Genomic DNA, 13,406 nt, shown 5'->3' with positions numbered 1-13,406 from the left:
GCCCGCAAGGTATTCGCGCTCAGGTTTCAGCGGCACTGTTGACATTTGCATGGCATGCAACCGCGTGTTGCAACAAGAAAGCTAAGCAGCAATAGCGGCGCTTGTCAAACATATTGGTTTAGCTTACCAATAAGTTACCGCGCTGCAGCCCTGCTCGCGGGGCTGTTTCGCGTTGCCAACCGGACTCCATACGGTTTGCTCGGCGCTAATAACTTGCTTGCACAGTAGATTGGCGTGCTCTTAAAAGTTGTTATGATAGGTATTGGGTTAGCAAGTAATGGGAGGGGCGGCCTTTTATTTCGCCGTGGCTGCGGTTGTGGGAATGCGCTGACATCTATCACCCGCCCGGGCCTTTCATGGTGGCCATTGTCAAACAGGTGCAGGCTCAGTTCAACCGCAATGGCTCCAATTACTTCGAGAAGGCGGAGGGGGATCAACATGAGAAGAAGGGTAGGCTTGGGGTCCGGACGCAACACCACGGTTGTGGGAATGGGGCGACCGTTTGCCCAATTTTCGCCCACCAGGTCGCGGTTAGTATCAATATTTTGCGTCTTGTAGCTACAACTTTTGTTCTTTCAGTGCGATTGCAGTTCATGATAATAAACCAAGCCGTGCGCTGGTATCAACAATTTTAAAAAATTTGCCTTTCCCGACTGCGCTCGTCACTCCTCTTCTGTCCACTCCTTTTTTTGCTACCATTATGCTACCATAGCGCAATGCAAGCATCTGCGCGCAGCAGCAAGAGATCGGGGCGAGCAGCAGCAGCGGCAGCAGCAGCGGGCCCCACCCTGCTCCAGCGCGGCTGCAGATGTAAATTTGCCGCTGCCCTCGTGGGCCTTCAGCCGCAGGAGGAGTATTGCTCACTAAATCTCACATCAGATTACAGGAGTTGGACTGTGATCCGTGACAGCTTGGGCGGCAAGCTGGACGCCTCCGCCTTGCCCAAGGAACCGCCATGCGGCACCGCCTGCAGGCATGCATCCCGCCCGGGCCTTTCATGGTGGCCATTGTCAAACAGGTGCATGACGCGGTTGCAGGCTCAGTTCAACCGCAATGGCTCCAATTACTTCGAGAAGGCGGAGGGGGATCAACATGAGAAGAAGGGTAGGCTTGGGGTCCGGACGCAACACCTCCGATGTGCACACCACGGGACACGTGTACGCCACACACTTGCCCCTTACCCTGTCCCATGGCAACCCACTCCTCACCTTACCTCATCTCCAACCTGACCTCATGCCACCCCACAGCTGGCGCGTGGAGTGAGGACAAGACCATTCCCATCCCACCGCCAGCCCTGTCAGCGGAGATGGAGGCAGAGCTGCGGCGGGTCCACGCTGAAGAGGAGGCAGCTCAGGCGCGGGCAGACAAGGCCCGCGCTGAAGGGGAGGCAGCCCAGGCGGGCAGCAGCCACACCAGCAGCGGCGAGCGGCCACCCAGCAGCAGCGCGGCGGCACTAGCAGCAGTGGCCACTGCAGCACCGCCTTTGGAGCAGCCGGGGCCATCACGCAAACGTGAGCGAGAGCCAACAGCGGATGAGCAGGACGACTTGAAGTACTACCAGTTCAAGGGCATGTGGAGGGACCTAGACACTCCGCACAAGAGGCGGTTTGTCGCGTCCGTCATGGGTGCAGGGAGCCCGATGGAGAAGCTGGCTCCCTCCCCGCCGCCGCCGCCGCCGCCGCCGCTGCAACCCCAGCCACCCCAGCCGCCCCAGCCGCCGCCCCAGCTGCCCCAGCCGCAGCAGCAGCCAAAGCAGCCGCAGCAGCCACCGACACAGCACGAACCACAACCTACAGAGGCCAGTGGCGGTGGTGGCTGCAGCGGCATTACTGGTGCCGCACCAGCAGCAGCCACGGCGCCCTCGTGCGGCAGCGGCAGGGGCAGCAGCCGGCCTGAGCCAGGTGGTGGTGGTGGGCCCCCACCCCACACACCCTTCGTTCCCAGCAGGCTGGGGTCGGGAGGCAGTGTGTCGCCTGAGGCGCTGGCGGCGTCGGCTGGGGTCAGTAGCAGGTGTGCGGGTGGCTCGCTGCGGTGCAGCGGCAGTGCCACTAACTTGCTGCAGACTCAGCAGCAGGGGCTTGGTGTGGCTGCTGGGTTTGCAGCAGCAGGGGAGAACCTGATGGCGGCGGGGCTTCATGGCTCCCAGCCCCTATCCCCAGGGCTGTCGCAGCAGGCGCCGCCGCAGCAGCGGGAAGAGGAGGGGGAGGAGGAGGCGTCGGGTGGGGAGGGTAAGGAGGAGGGAGGGAGGGGTGATGAGGCGGCGGCGTGCCTACCACCACCACCACAGGTGCTGCTGCCGCCGCCACCGCTGCCTCTGGACCCCAGCAGCCAGCTGTTCGAGGGTAGCATGTCCCAGGCAGAGGTTGCTGACGCAGCCGATGTGTTCTACGACCTGAAGCACGAGGCAGCAGCAGCAGAGGAGGAGGAGGAGGAGGCAGCGGCGGAGGAGGAGGGCACGGCAGCCACGGAGGCCACGGAGGAGGGTGGGGAGACCACAGCAGCCGCAGCAGCAGCCGCTGCCGCCGCCGCAGCAGCAGCAGCAGCAGCAGCGGCAGGAGCAGCAGCAGCGCCGGGTGCTGTTGAGCCTTCGTTCCCTCGGCTGGTTGAGTCTCAGCACATCGACGCCGCCCTGAACCCTGGGGAAGTGAGTATGCTGTTGTCGTCTGTGTCAGCGTCTTGTCACCTTTCCTGCCCGCCCGCCTGCCCACCTGCCCACCCTCCCCACCCCACCCCACCCCACCCCAACGCTGTGCCCTCCCCTCCCCTCCCCTCACCCATCATCCACTCCTCACTCCCCATCCAATGACTCCCTCACTTCCCAAACAGAACAACGTCGGTGGCGGCGAGACCATCACTGGGACGGGCTTCTACGGCACCATCAACGCTGCCTGCACCATGCAGATCTTCTTGGTGCTGTTCGGCATCCTGAGCGGCGCCTTTGCCTGGCCTGTAATGTTTGATGCTGGTGTGGGCCTGGGCAGGCCACTGGTGGCGGCCTTCACTCGGGGCCTGTGCGCATACGCGTACGGCAACGACTCCTGCCCGTCCAGGGTGGACAAGGCCATCAAGTTCATGCGCATGTTCGTGGAGTTCATCAAGGGCAAGGGCGTGAATGTGACTGCCCAGTTCCTGGCGCGGCGACCTGCTGTCTTCGCCATGACAATGGAGGTGGGGTGTGTGGTGTGTGGGGTGGGTGCGTGGGTGGGCGGGTGGGTGCGTGGGTGTCTGGGGTGTATGGGGTGTGTGGAGCTGGCGTGGGTACCTGCCCCACGCCTCCCCCTTCTCCCCCTTCCTCCCTTCCCCCCACACACGTACACACATCCTCCCTTCTTCCCTGCCCTCCCTCTCTGCTCTGCCCCTCGAACAGGACATGGCCAAGGTAACCCAAGGCCTGGAGGGCGTCACGCACGTGTTCACGTTCTGGCAGGGCATCCCCGCCTCAGCAAAGAATGCGCTGGGGGCCATGTTTGCGGCCTCGTCCACAACCGTGGGCATTGCGGTCGTGGACAAAGGAGCAGGAGTGCTCATGGAGCGGCAGCTGAGACAGCACGGGTTTGGGCCACTGGAGCTGGTGAAGCAGTTTGCTGTGCGCATGTACGGCAGCAACTCCCAGAAGCAAGTGTGGGTGTTCAAGAAGCCCGGCGCAGTGTACAGGGAGCTGCCGGAGGAGAAGCTGGTGGACTACGCCCCCTACGTCCACCAGCCGCGCCTGCCCGTCCCCCCGCGCATTGAGTGGATGCACGCGCTGTACCAGGCGGCGCTGGCGGAGGAGGCGCGGAAGTATAAGCTGTCTGTCGCAGAGGGCAAGGGAGAGAGGGACAGGAGGCCGCCCCAGAGGTTTGGCTTCTCGTAGTGAGCAAGATGTTCTGTAGCAGCAGAGGAGGAGGCAGGCAGGCGGGAAGGGACTGGAGTGGAGTGGAGTGGAGTGGAGTGGAGTGGAGTGGAGTGGAGTGGAGTGGAGTGGAGTGGAGGCGGAGGCAGCGGCAGAGGCAGAGGCAGAGGCGTGTGTGCCCACATTCATTCATGATGCATTGCAAAGTGTCAAGAACATACTGTACCTATGATTAAGCGTTTTGATTATGAAGTAATGAAGGGTTTGCGCGGGCGCGGGGCGGTAGAAGCGATGAGGGAAGAGGCGTGCGAGGGCATGCGGCCGCGCCGGGGGGAGAGCAGGAGGGGAGAGGGGGACGGCGAAGTCCGGAGCGAGTTCGCTAAGTCAGTGCAGTGTTTACCTGGTGACTCAATGCAAATATATAATACAACTGATCATTTAAACATGTAATTTATCAGCTGGCCAATTCGCTGCATTCCAGACCACTCGCGCGCGACTCGGGGTCCCGACTCGGCGGCCCAGCTGGCCCAGCCGCCCCAGCGCTGCCCAGCTGGCCCCCCTCGCCCCCTTCCTCCCCCCCTCCCCCCTGGGCAATTGAGGGTACTATCAGCTGGCAAATCCGGTGTATTTCAGACCACTCGTGCCCAACTCGGGTGCCTTGGCCCCTCCCCCCCCCCTCGCCCCCCCTCCCTTCACCCCCTCGCCCCCCCCCCTGCACCCCCTCGCCCCCTGCCGCCTGGCCCCCCCTGGCACTCCCGCCCCACCCGCACACCCCAAATGTCATCATATATGTAGTCATGTCATCAGTGTGCCAAATGACGCCAGCGGTCAGCGAATTGCGTGTGTATGGACCCCTTGTCGTCCCCCCTGCCACCCCTTGGCCAGCCCTTGGTCACCAGCCGAAGTGGCCCCCAGGCACCCCTCCGGACTTGACGTTCCCCTGTGATTCCCCCGCGCCCCCCCGCATAGACGCCTCATGCTGGTGTAGTATAGCAATTCTGGGCTGGGGGCGGGGTCTCCGCTGCGCGTCTGTGCTGCGTTCCGGTGGCCTGGGTGCGGGCGCTTTCCAAGGGGCGAATACACACCATCCCAAAATGGGGTGAAATTTCTGTACTACAAACGGTTACAAGCGCGGGCGCCAGTGCAAACAATAGATTTCTTTGAGAAATGCAGGGCTGGCTTGGCCGGGGGTTGAGTTCACAGGTGGGGCCCCCGCCCGGTGCGTCCGACCGCGGGCGCGCCTTTTCTCTCGCGCGCGGCGCATCGCACTAAGACTTGGTTTTGCAAGCCGCCCCACCCTGGACACCTGTCTTTAGATACTGCATACTACTTTGCTTGCAAGTACAAAACCGCTTTGCTAGTAACCATACCGTGGTAGTATGCGCGGCGCCGATGGCCCAACATCGTTGTTCCCACCCGGCGTTTCCAGGCCCTGTTCTTGTTCTCTATCCCTTCTACCTGGCTTCTTAGCATATTGTCAGTGCTGCTTCTGCGAGGAGTCTGTGCGCTGAGGGCTTCAAGGCTATCTTTGTTGCGCCTGCCGGCCACGCCCGGGCGCCTACTGGGATACTATGCTGGGCCTTGTCGAGTGAATCCCAGCGAGAAGAAACAACTACTCGTTGACCGTCGGCTTCTCCATCGCCGGGATTTTTCATACGTCGTCGCTTTAACCTGCGGTGAGTTCCTGGGCTTACTGAAGTGACCTCTTCGTAATGTGGCATGGAGAGGTTGCGGCGAATTGGACTCTGGAGGACCACCGGTCTCAGCCGGTGTGGGGGGTGCTTGCGGCACGCCCGGCGCCGGGCCCCCTGAGGCTTCGTAGGTGGCCGAGGCCTCGAAGACAAACCGTATTCACCCCGGCGCCCGCATTAGCCTACTAGGGGACATGTACACAGACTGCCTGCGCCGAAAGTCGCTGTGAAATATGCTTATAGCCATGCGCGGCGGGTCCTTTCCTTGGGGCTACCCTTGGTGTGTGTCCTGACCTCCTGTGCCCCCCACCCTCCCTGCCTTCCTGCCCGCCCTCCGGCCGCAGGATCTCCGCCCCGCCACGCGCTGCCCCCCAAACTACAGTACTCGTAACGCCACGTATAGCACACAGCTGGTTGTGTAGCAACGTGTCGTCAACAGCCAGCCAGGGAGGAGGAGGAGGAGAAGGGGGTGGGTGGGCAAGGGGCGGCAGCACGCCCCAACCCCAGCCCAACCTCTCCCTCCCCACCCACCCCCCAGCCCTCCTAGTAGTCAATGGCGACCAACAATCCGGAAGCGGACCTCTGGGCGGACGCAGAGGACCCTGAGGTTCCATTCACGGCAGCACAGCTTGAGAAGCTGGCGCGTGTGGGCCCTGCAAAGCTCCTGGGGCTGCGTCGCCTGCACAAGGCCTTTAGGGAGGCACAGGATCCTCGGTTGCCTAAGCAGATTGCGAAGATAGATACCCTGCAGGCTGAGGTACAGGGGTTTGCATTTGTTGATGTGATGCAGTTATTCTATCCCCAGGCGCTGAGGACTGCGTGTGGACTGCATAGGGATAGCGAGGCCAGGGAGGAGCAGGCACTTGGTGTGGGTGGCCTGTTCTCTGTGGACCTGAAGCAGGTGGCGCAGAACTTTGGCAAGAGGTGTGCTGACAGTCGCATTCCTGCCGACGTGCGTAAGGATTATGGCTATGCAGCGGCACGTTCATTCTTTCTTGCACTGGCCAACATTGGCACGCATGTGTACCCGAAATTTCGTGTGGTGCCTGCTCATGACCTCCAAGCATTCACTGACTTGGTGAGATCATGGAGCGTAGAACTCAGAGTGCCTGTTTCCGTGGCGGCAAATGCCCTGATTACACTGTATGTGCTGGCTGTGTTTCCAGTAGGTGGTGTTGACGGCCCACCTGATCAGCTGCCGGTGGACCCCACGGCACCCAAGTGGGCAGGGAAGGAGCGGTACCTGCCAGCACATGTGGGACCCAACCAGGGCCCGCAACCCATCCGCGAGCATGTGCAGGCCATGCATGGCTTTATGCGAAACCATGGGATTGTGTATGATAAGCCATTTCACACGCTGTGCGTGCCGTTGGTGTCAGAGCGGACCCGCTACGGGCTGGAGGTGTGGCCACAGGGGCGCATCCCCACGGTGTGTACTGAGAGGAAGCCCGCTGCTCAGGGTGGCCAGTACATTGCAGAGTTTAGCAGCGCGACCGTTGAGCTGGGCGTGGGAGCGGACATGATTCACGTGGTGCCTTACTTGAATCCAGTCCATCGTGTGGGGCGTGGTGGTACTTGTGTGTTCCAGGGCGGTGGGGGTTACCCAGCCGTGCTGGTGGGGCATACGGCCAACCCCGCTGGGAGTGAGAGAGAGTGGTCCAGGGTTACGTGGTCGGTGCACAGGCTGATAGCTTTTGTTGTTCATGGTGAGCCCACGCTGGAGCGGACAACTGGACAATTCCACCCGCTGCGTGAGGAGGGGTCGCGGAAGCAGGAGAGTCGTGTGTGTGTGCAGCATACGTGTGAGGAGAAGAACTGCATCAACAACACCCACATTACCCTAGGAACCTACTCAACCAATGGCCGCAGTGAAGGTATGGGTAAGGACAGAGTAATTTACAAGAATGCCTCGGCTGTGTACTGGTGTGAGCTTAACTGTGCGTACTTTGGTGTGGGAGACGCCCGCCCACTGGCGGGTATTGCCGTGCGTCTCACAGCAGTGGACCAGCATGACCTACTCCCACCTGCTGCCAATGCCAATTAATCATTTAATTCCTGGCAGACTATGGCCTAATGCCGCCGCTGCTTGCAATCAACATGTAACAGACAAGCTCAGAACGGCTGGAACGGCTGCTTCGCCACCTTGCTCTTCTTCCTCTTCTTCCCACCACCACCACCACCACCACCACCACCAGCGCCACCACCACCAGTGCCACCACCACCAGTGCCACCACCGCCACCATAAGCGCCACCACCACCACCACCATAAGCGCCACCACCACCCCACACATCCGAGGGGCGTTTTACCCCTGCCGCTCCCACACCCACCGGCACCATCTCTGTGCCCATCACACGCCAGCCAGAGCCACCAGCTCCAGCGCTACCACCACCAGCTCCAACACCCGCAGCACCACCATTAGCAGCAGCAGAAGCAGCAGCAGCAGAAGCAGCAGCAACAGCAGCAGCAGCAGCAGCAGCAGCAGCCCCAGCGACGCCACCACCGCCCCCGGCGGCGCCCACACTCGCCGCTGCCTCCCCCCCACCTGCAGCTGCGCCGCCCACCTCCTGCTCGCGACCCATCAGCAGCATGCCCGCTACCCCCTCGTCAGCGGCCAGACCCGACCCGCCTGTGAGGTTGTAGTAGCCGCCACCTTGCCCGTGCATGCCCAACATCGCGTGCTGCCCCGCGCCGCGCTCCGCTCCCTCGTCACCCCCCATCCCCGCACCCCCTACCTCCTCCTCCTCCTCAACGCCATCGCCCTCCCACTCATCTTCTGCCCCGCCCTCCCCTGCCTCCACCCCGCCCTCCCCATCCTCCTCCTCGTCACCCTCCTCCACCCAGCCGCCAATCTCCTCCTCCTCCTCCTCCCCTTCCCCTTCCTCATCCCAGTCGGGCTCCTCCTCCTCCTCCCCGCCTTCCTCCTTCTCCTCCTCCTCCTCTTCCTCTTCTTCCTCCCCACCCCACTCCCCATCTCCCGCGTCACCCGCGGCTGCCCAGGCCCCCTCCTCGCCCTCGCCCTCCTCCTCCTCGCCCTCCTCCTCGCCCTCCTCCTCCTCCTCCTCCTCCTCCTCGCCCTCCTCCTCCTCCCAGCCTCCCTCACCGGCAGCGCCACCACCACCACCACCAGCAGCCGCAGCCGAACCCAGCGCCTTGTGCCGCGTGGCTGCTGCGTCTTGAATGGCCGCGGCGCGGTGGAGGCTGCCCAGGTCGCGCACGTACTGGTTGACGTGCGTCTTGGCGGTGTGGCCCATGATGGCGGCGCGGGGGGCCACCTGGTCGGGGATGGCCACACGCAGGCGCTCGATGATGGCCTTGTAGGAGTTGGTGGCGTAGCCGTGGCGGAAGCTCATGTAGGGCAGCGGCTTGGGCCAGGGGGCGCCGTACTTGGACTGGATGTCCTTGAAGAAGGCAGAGAGCGGGGTCTCGCCGAAGCCCTTGCCCTTGGGCGTCAGCAGCAGGTGGCCGGGGTCCTCCTTCTCCAGCAGCACGAAGTTGGGCCGCACGCGCTCCAGGTAGAAGGTCGTCAGCTCGCTCATGTCCTCGGGCAGCAGCACACGGAGGGGCTCGATGCGGCGGCCCTCCACCTGTGAGGCGGGGGAGGGGAGGAAAGAAGGAATGGGGCTTAGTGGGCGGGGAAGGAGAGGGCGAGAGCATGCATGTGCGGGCGTGGATGGGTTTGGGAGGGCAGGGGCGAAGGCGGGAGGGGGGGCAGGAGCCTGGGGGTCACAGGAAGCACACAGGAGTCACACACCCCACGCCGCCCACCTTGAAGTGAACGCACTCCAGCTTGACAATGCCGTCGCTCAGCACCTTGGTGACGTTGCCCGGGCACTGGCGGCGTGCGCAGCCGGGCTCCAGGCAGCTTGCGCACCCAGGAATCGACAGCAGCCGCACGGCAACCGGCCGCATCGTGGGGATGATGTCACCGCTCAGCAGCAGCCACACCACCGCGGCCAGGCACAGCCTGCAGCTGCTGTCCGACAGCTCACCACCGTCCGCCTCAATCTCGTTGCACAGCTGGTCCAGCAGCTGCTCGGTGAACTGGGAGATGGCCTCAGCCGTGGGCGCCGCCGGGTAGCTGGGGTCATCTGGGTCGATGGCGCCGGGGGCTGCAGCGCGGGCGAGGGGCTGGGTGCGCTTGGAGGTGGTGTAGGCGCTCGAAAGCCACTCCTCCATGTGGTCCAGCTTGGCCATCTGCGAAGGGGGGCACGGGGGAGTGGGGCAGGGAGCGTGTGTGTGAATGTGTGTTGGGGGTGGTGGCCGTCACGGTGTGTGTGTGTGTGTGTGTGTGAGAGAGAGAGAGCGCCCACACGCGCGTGCCGAACCCAACCAAGACTCTACCCCCACGGATCATACCCTTACCTTGTTGCTGTCCACCCGTGCGTACGGGCATGTGTCCTTGAGGTAGCCCACGATGCGCTTGAGGTTGGAGATCTGCTGCAGCGCGCTTGTGGGGCTCTTGTGCGCGACCTCGTGTGACACATAGCTGTGCACGATGCTCTGTGAAAGGAAACACAGGGCAAGAACAGCACACGTTCAGCTTCCCTTTCCAGCTCCCTGCTTCTGCACATGATAAGCACCGGAGGTTTGGCATGCTGCTTCTCCCCAGCGTTAGCTCACCGGGTTGGTCGCCAGCTTGAAGGTGAGCAGGGTTGGCGGCACACGGCAGTTGTGGAGGGCGTGCCCAAGGAAGGCAGATGCAGTCTTCTGCAGCCCAAGGTGCGTGGACTCCTTGACCGCACGGTAGGCAGCATTCCTGCCGACAGCGTTGTGGTTGGTGTTCCAGCTGCGGTACTCCTTGAACTCCAGTTGCACACGGCTGGCGCTGCTGGCGCTGAGGCTGGTGCTCAGTAGCCCAGGTGACTTGGAGCGAGGGATGCGGAGGTTGAGCTCCAGGGGAAAGTGGAAAGGCTCAGGGTAGATCATCATCGCTCCTTCACTCGCAGCAGCCCGTGCAGCTGCAGTGGTGCGAGGCGGTGGACGTGAGCGGAGCGCCAGCGTCCCACTGCCGGACACGGCGCCACCCCTGCCACCAGGGGTGGTGTCAGGAGTGACACGCCCGCCAGCACTGCTGCGGCCACCATCAGCAGCCACCAACGCCCAAGGCCTGCCGCTCTGCAGCTTGCTTCCGCCAGCCAGGGGGCTTGCAGCTGCAGCACGCGGCAGGGAGCCGTGACTGCTGCTACCCAGCAGGCCGCGGCCCAGGCCCCAAGGGCCAGCCGCGGCGCCGCCACCGCCCGGTTCGCCTGACCAGCTACTGCCACCCCCGCCGGCGCCAGCACTGCTTCTGTTGCCACCAGCATTGCTGCTACCCGCGAGCTGCATGCCACGCAGCCTGGAACCACCCCGGCCGCCAAGCCCCAGGCCCAAGGAGCGACCCGAAGGCAGGGCCTCGCTGCCACTGGCACCGCCAGCCGCAGCGGCCGTGTCCCATCGCCGGGACGCCGCCACCTGCCCCCGGGCAGAGCGCTCTGGGTCAGTGGGCGGCTCCTCGAACCAGGGAGAGCCAATCATACTCTCGGTAATGGAGTGAGAGCTGATGCCCAGGTCGAAGAGGGTGTTGGCGATGTCGAACATGCCCGGGCAGTTGTGCAGGGCTGTCGCTACCGACACGAAGGACACGATCTTGGTGGTTGACGGCGCATCATTCGCCAGGGCACCAGTCACCTTCATCTCGCGAATCAGGATATGCCGGTCGCGCTCACACTTGGTGGCTGGCTTCTCCAGGTCTGCAGATGCCAGCAACGAGCGCAGACGGGGCACTGCGTCCAGCAGCTGGCCGAGGACGAAGTAAATTGATGCATGGGGATCCATCAGGTCTCGCACGATGCCCACTTGCACGGTGCGGTTCTCAGGGGCTGGGAGGTTGATGTTGATACGCTTGGCACCCCAACGAGCATCAGAGACCTGCAGCACAAGTACAAGGCACGAGGATGGACGTGGTTAGTAAGGGGGAGTGGGTTTTTGATGTGGGAGATAGGGACGTACCACTACCAGCACCCTCACCGCATGACACGCACCCACACCCCCCAGCCCTCCCTCCCAGCTGACCCAGCCGGCCCAGCTGACCCAGCCCGCCCCCTCCCCACCCAGCCCCTAGTGCTGCACGTAACGGATAAGAGCCCATACGGACAGGCATCCGTTCGCACGCTTGGAAACCCCTTGACACGGGTTTTGGGTATGGGGGGCACCCTCACCGCATGACACGCACCCACACCCCCCAGCCCTCCCTCCCAGCTGACCCAGCCGGCCCAGCTGACCCAGCCCGCCCCCTCCCCACCCAGCCCCTAGTGCTGCACGTAACGGATAAGAGCCCATACGGACGGGCATCCGTTCGCACGCTTGGAAACCCCTTGACACGGGTTTTGGGTATGGGGGGCACCCTCACCGCATGACACGCACCCACACCCCCAGCCCTCCCTCCCAGCTGACCCAGCCGGCCCAGCTGACCCAGCCCGCCCCCTCCCCACCAGCCCCTAGTGCTGCACGTAACGGATAAGAGCCCATACGGACAGGCATCCGTTCGCACGCTTGGAAACCCCTTGACACGGGTTTTGGGTATGGGGGGCACCCTCACCGCATGACACGCACTCACACCCCCCAGCCCTCCCTCCCAGCTGACCCAGCCGGCCCAGCTGACCCAGCCCGCCCCCTCCCCACCCAGCCCCTAGTGCTGCACGTAACGGATAAGAGCCCATACGGACAGGCATCCGTTCGCACGCTTGGAAACCCCTTGACACGGGTTTTGGGTATGGGGGGCACCCTCACCGCATGACACGCACCCACACCCCCAGCCCTCCCTCCCAGCTGACCCAGCCGGCCCAGCTGACCCAGCCCGCCCCCTCCCCACCCAGCCCCTAGTGCTGCACGTAACGGATAAGAGCCCATACGGACAGGCATCCGTTCGCACGCTTGGAAACCCCTTGACACGGGTTTTGGGTATGGGGGGCACCCCCACCGCATGACACGCACCCACACCCCCAGCCCTCCCTCCCAGCTGACCCAGCCGGCCCAGCTGACCCAGCCTACCCCCTCCCCACCCAGCCCCTAGTGCTGCACGTAACGGATAAGAGCCCATACTCACTTCGTTTTGCCTGGGCCGTAGTGTGGGGCCACTTGGCACGTCTTGGGTGTGTTGGAAGGTTACATGTGGCTGCAGGCAGCAAGGGGAGGGAAAGAAAGGGAGGGAAAGGCCTGTCTCAAAACCGTTTATGCAAAATACATAGCAACACACGAAACCGCTGTGAAACACGAGGCAGTGCTGTGCAATACTATCAAAACAACTAAACATCTGTGCTACCCCAGGCCACACATTGTCACCCTACACCACACTTCAAAACACTCTAGGGTTTGAAACCCCCAGTGTTTTAGGGTTTTAGGGTTTTAGGGTTTTAGGGTTTTAGGGTTTTAGGGTTTGGGTTTTTAGGGTTTTAGGGTTTTAGGGTTTTAGGGTTTTAGGGTTTTAGGTTTTTAGGGTTTTAGGGTTTTAGGGTTTTAGGTTTTTAGGGTTTTAGGGTTTTAGGGTTTTAGGGTTTTAGGGTTTTAGGGTTTTAGGGTTTTAGGGTTTTAGGGTTTTAGGGTTTTAGGGTTTTAGGGTTTTAGGGTTTTAGGGTTTTAGGGTTTTAGGGTTTTAGGGTTTTAGGTTTTAGGGTTTTAGGGTTTTAGGGTTTTAGGGTTTTAGGGTTTTAGGGTTTTAGGGTTTTAGGGTTTTAGGGTTTTAGGGTTTTAGGGTTTTAGGGTTTTAGGGTTTTAGGGTTTTAGGGTTTTAGGGTTTTAGGGTTTTAGGGTTTTAGGGTTTTAGGGTTTTAGGGTTTTAGGGTTTTAGGGTTTTAGGGTTTTAGGGTTTTAGGGTTTTAGGTTTTAGGGTTTTAGGGTTTTAGGG

At 62.2% G+C, this 13,406-nt stretch overlaps 3 protein-coding genes across 3 annotated transcripts; 2 read left to right on the top strand and 1 right to left on the bottom strand.

Moving 5' to 3' along the window:
* Positions 1–51: 51 nt before the first annotated feature.
* CHLRE_16g674851v5 (uncharacterized protein) lies at positions 52–4,294 on the top strand. Its single transcript, XM_043071253.1, has 5 exons — positions 52–751; positions 1,019–1,104; positions 1,248–2,644; positions 2,827–3,168; positions 3,368–4,294. The coding sequence occupies exons 1-5, from the start codon at positions 717–719 to the stop codon at positions 3,851–3,853; spliced, it is 2,346 nt and encodes a 781-aa protein (XP_042915254.1). The 5' UTR covers positions 52–716; the 3' UTR covers positions 3,854–4,294.
* An 857-nt stretch (positions 4,295–5,151) lies between these two features.
* CHLRE_16g664251v5 (uncharacterized protein) lies at positions 5,152–7,377 on the top strand. The gene is made up of 3 exons (XM_043071043.1): positions 5,152–5,508; positions 5,868–6,246; positions 6,329–7,377. The coding sequence occupies exons 2-3, from the start codon at positions 6,077–6,079 to the stop codon at positions 6,333–6,335; spliced, it is 177 nt and encodes a 58-aa protein (XP_042915253.1). The 5' UTR covers positions 5,152–5,508; positions 5,868–6,076; the 3' UTR covers positions 6,336–7,377.
* A 30-nt stretch (positions 7,378–7,407) lies between these two features.
* CHLRE_16g653651v5 (uncharacterized protein) lies at positions 7,408–11,461 on the bottom strand. Its single transcript, XM_043070851.1, has 4 exons — positions 10,145–11,461; positions 9,887–10,024; positions 9,290–9,718; positions 7,408–9,108 (listed from the first exon to the last, which is right to left on the bottom strand). The coding sequence occupies exons 1-4, from the start codon at positions 11,336–11,338 to the stop codon at positions 7,636–7,638; spliced, it is 3,234 nt and encodes a 1,077-aa protein (XP_042915252.1). The 5' UTR covers positions 11,339–11,461; the 3' UTR covers positions 7,408–7,635.
* Positions 11,462–13,406: the final 1,945 nt, after the last annotated feature.

Source organism: Chlamydomonas reinhardtii, chromosome 16 (assembly GCF_000002595.2).
Source record: "Chlamydomonas reinhardtii strain CC-503 cw92 mt+ chromosome 16, whole genome shotgun sequence".
NCBI lineage: Eukaryota > Viridiplantae > Chlorophyta > Chlorophyceae > Chlamydomonadales > Chlamydomonadaceae > Chlamydomonas > Chlamydomonas reinhardtii.
The sequence above is the reverse complement of the archived record's forward strand: the minus strand, read 5'-3'. Positions and strand labels throughout refer to the sequence as shown.

Bases quoted from the DNA above. Each gene is read 5' to 3' on its own strand.
- CHLRE_16g664251v5 (XM_043071043.1), top strand. From the start codon at position 6,077: ATGGCGACCAACAATCCGGAAGCGGACCTCTGGGCGGACGCAGAGGAC.
- CHLRE_16g674851v5 (XM_043071253.1), top strand. From the start codon at position 717: ATGCAAGCATCTGCGCGCAGCAGCAAGAGATCGGG. The intron at 1,105-1,247 runs GTAGGCTTGGGG...GCCACCCCACAG, and splicing joins GGATCAACATGAGAAGAAGG to CTGGCGCGTGGAGTGAGGAC. The intron at 2,645-2,826 runs GTGAGTATGCTG...CTTCCCAAACAG, and splicing joins CCGCCCTGAACCCTGGGGAA to AACAACGTCGGTGGCGGCGA.
- CHLRE_16g653651v5 (XM_043070851.1), bottom strand. From the start codon at position 11,338: ATGGATCCCCATGCATCAATTTACTTCGTCCTCGGCCAGCTGCTGGAC. The intron at 10,025-10,144 runs GTGAGCTAACGC...TTCCTTTCACAG, and splicing joins TCAAGCTGGCGACCAACCCG to AGCATCGTGCACAGCTATGT. The intron at 9,109-9,289 runs GTGGGCGGCGTG...CCCGCCTCACAG, and splicing joins TGGAGTGCGTTCACTTCAAG to GTGGAGGGCCGCCGCATCGA.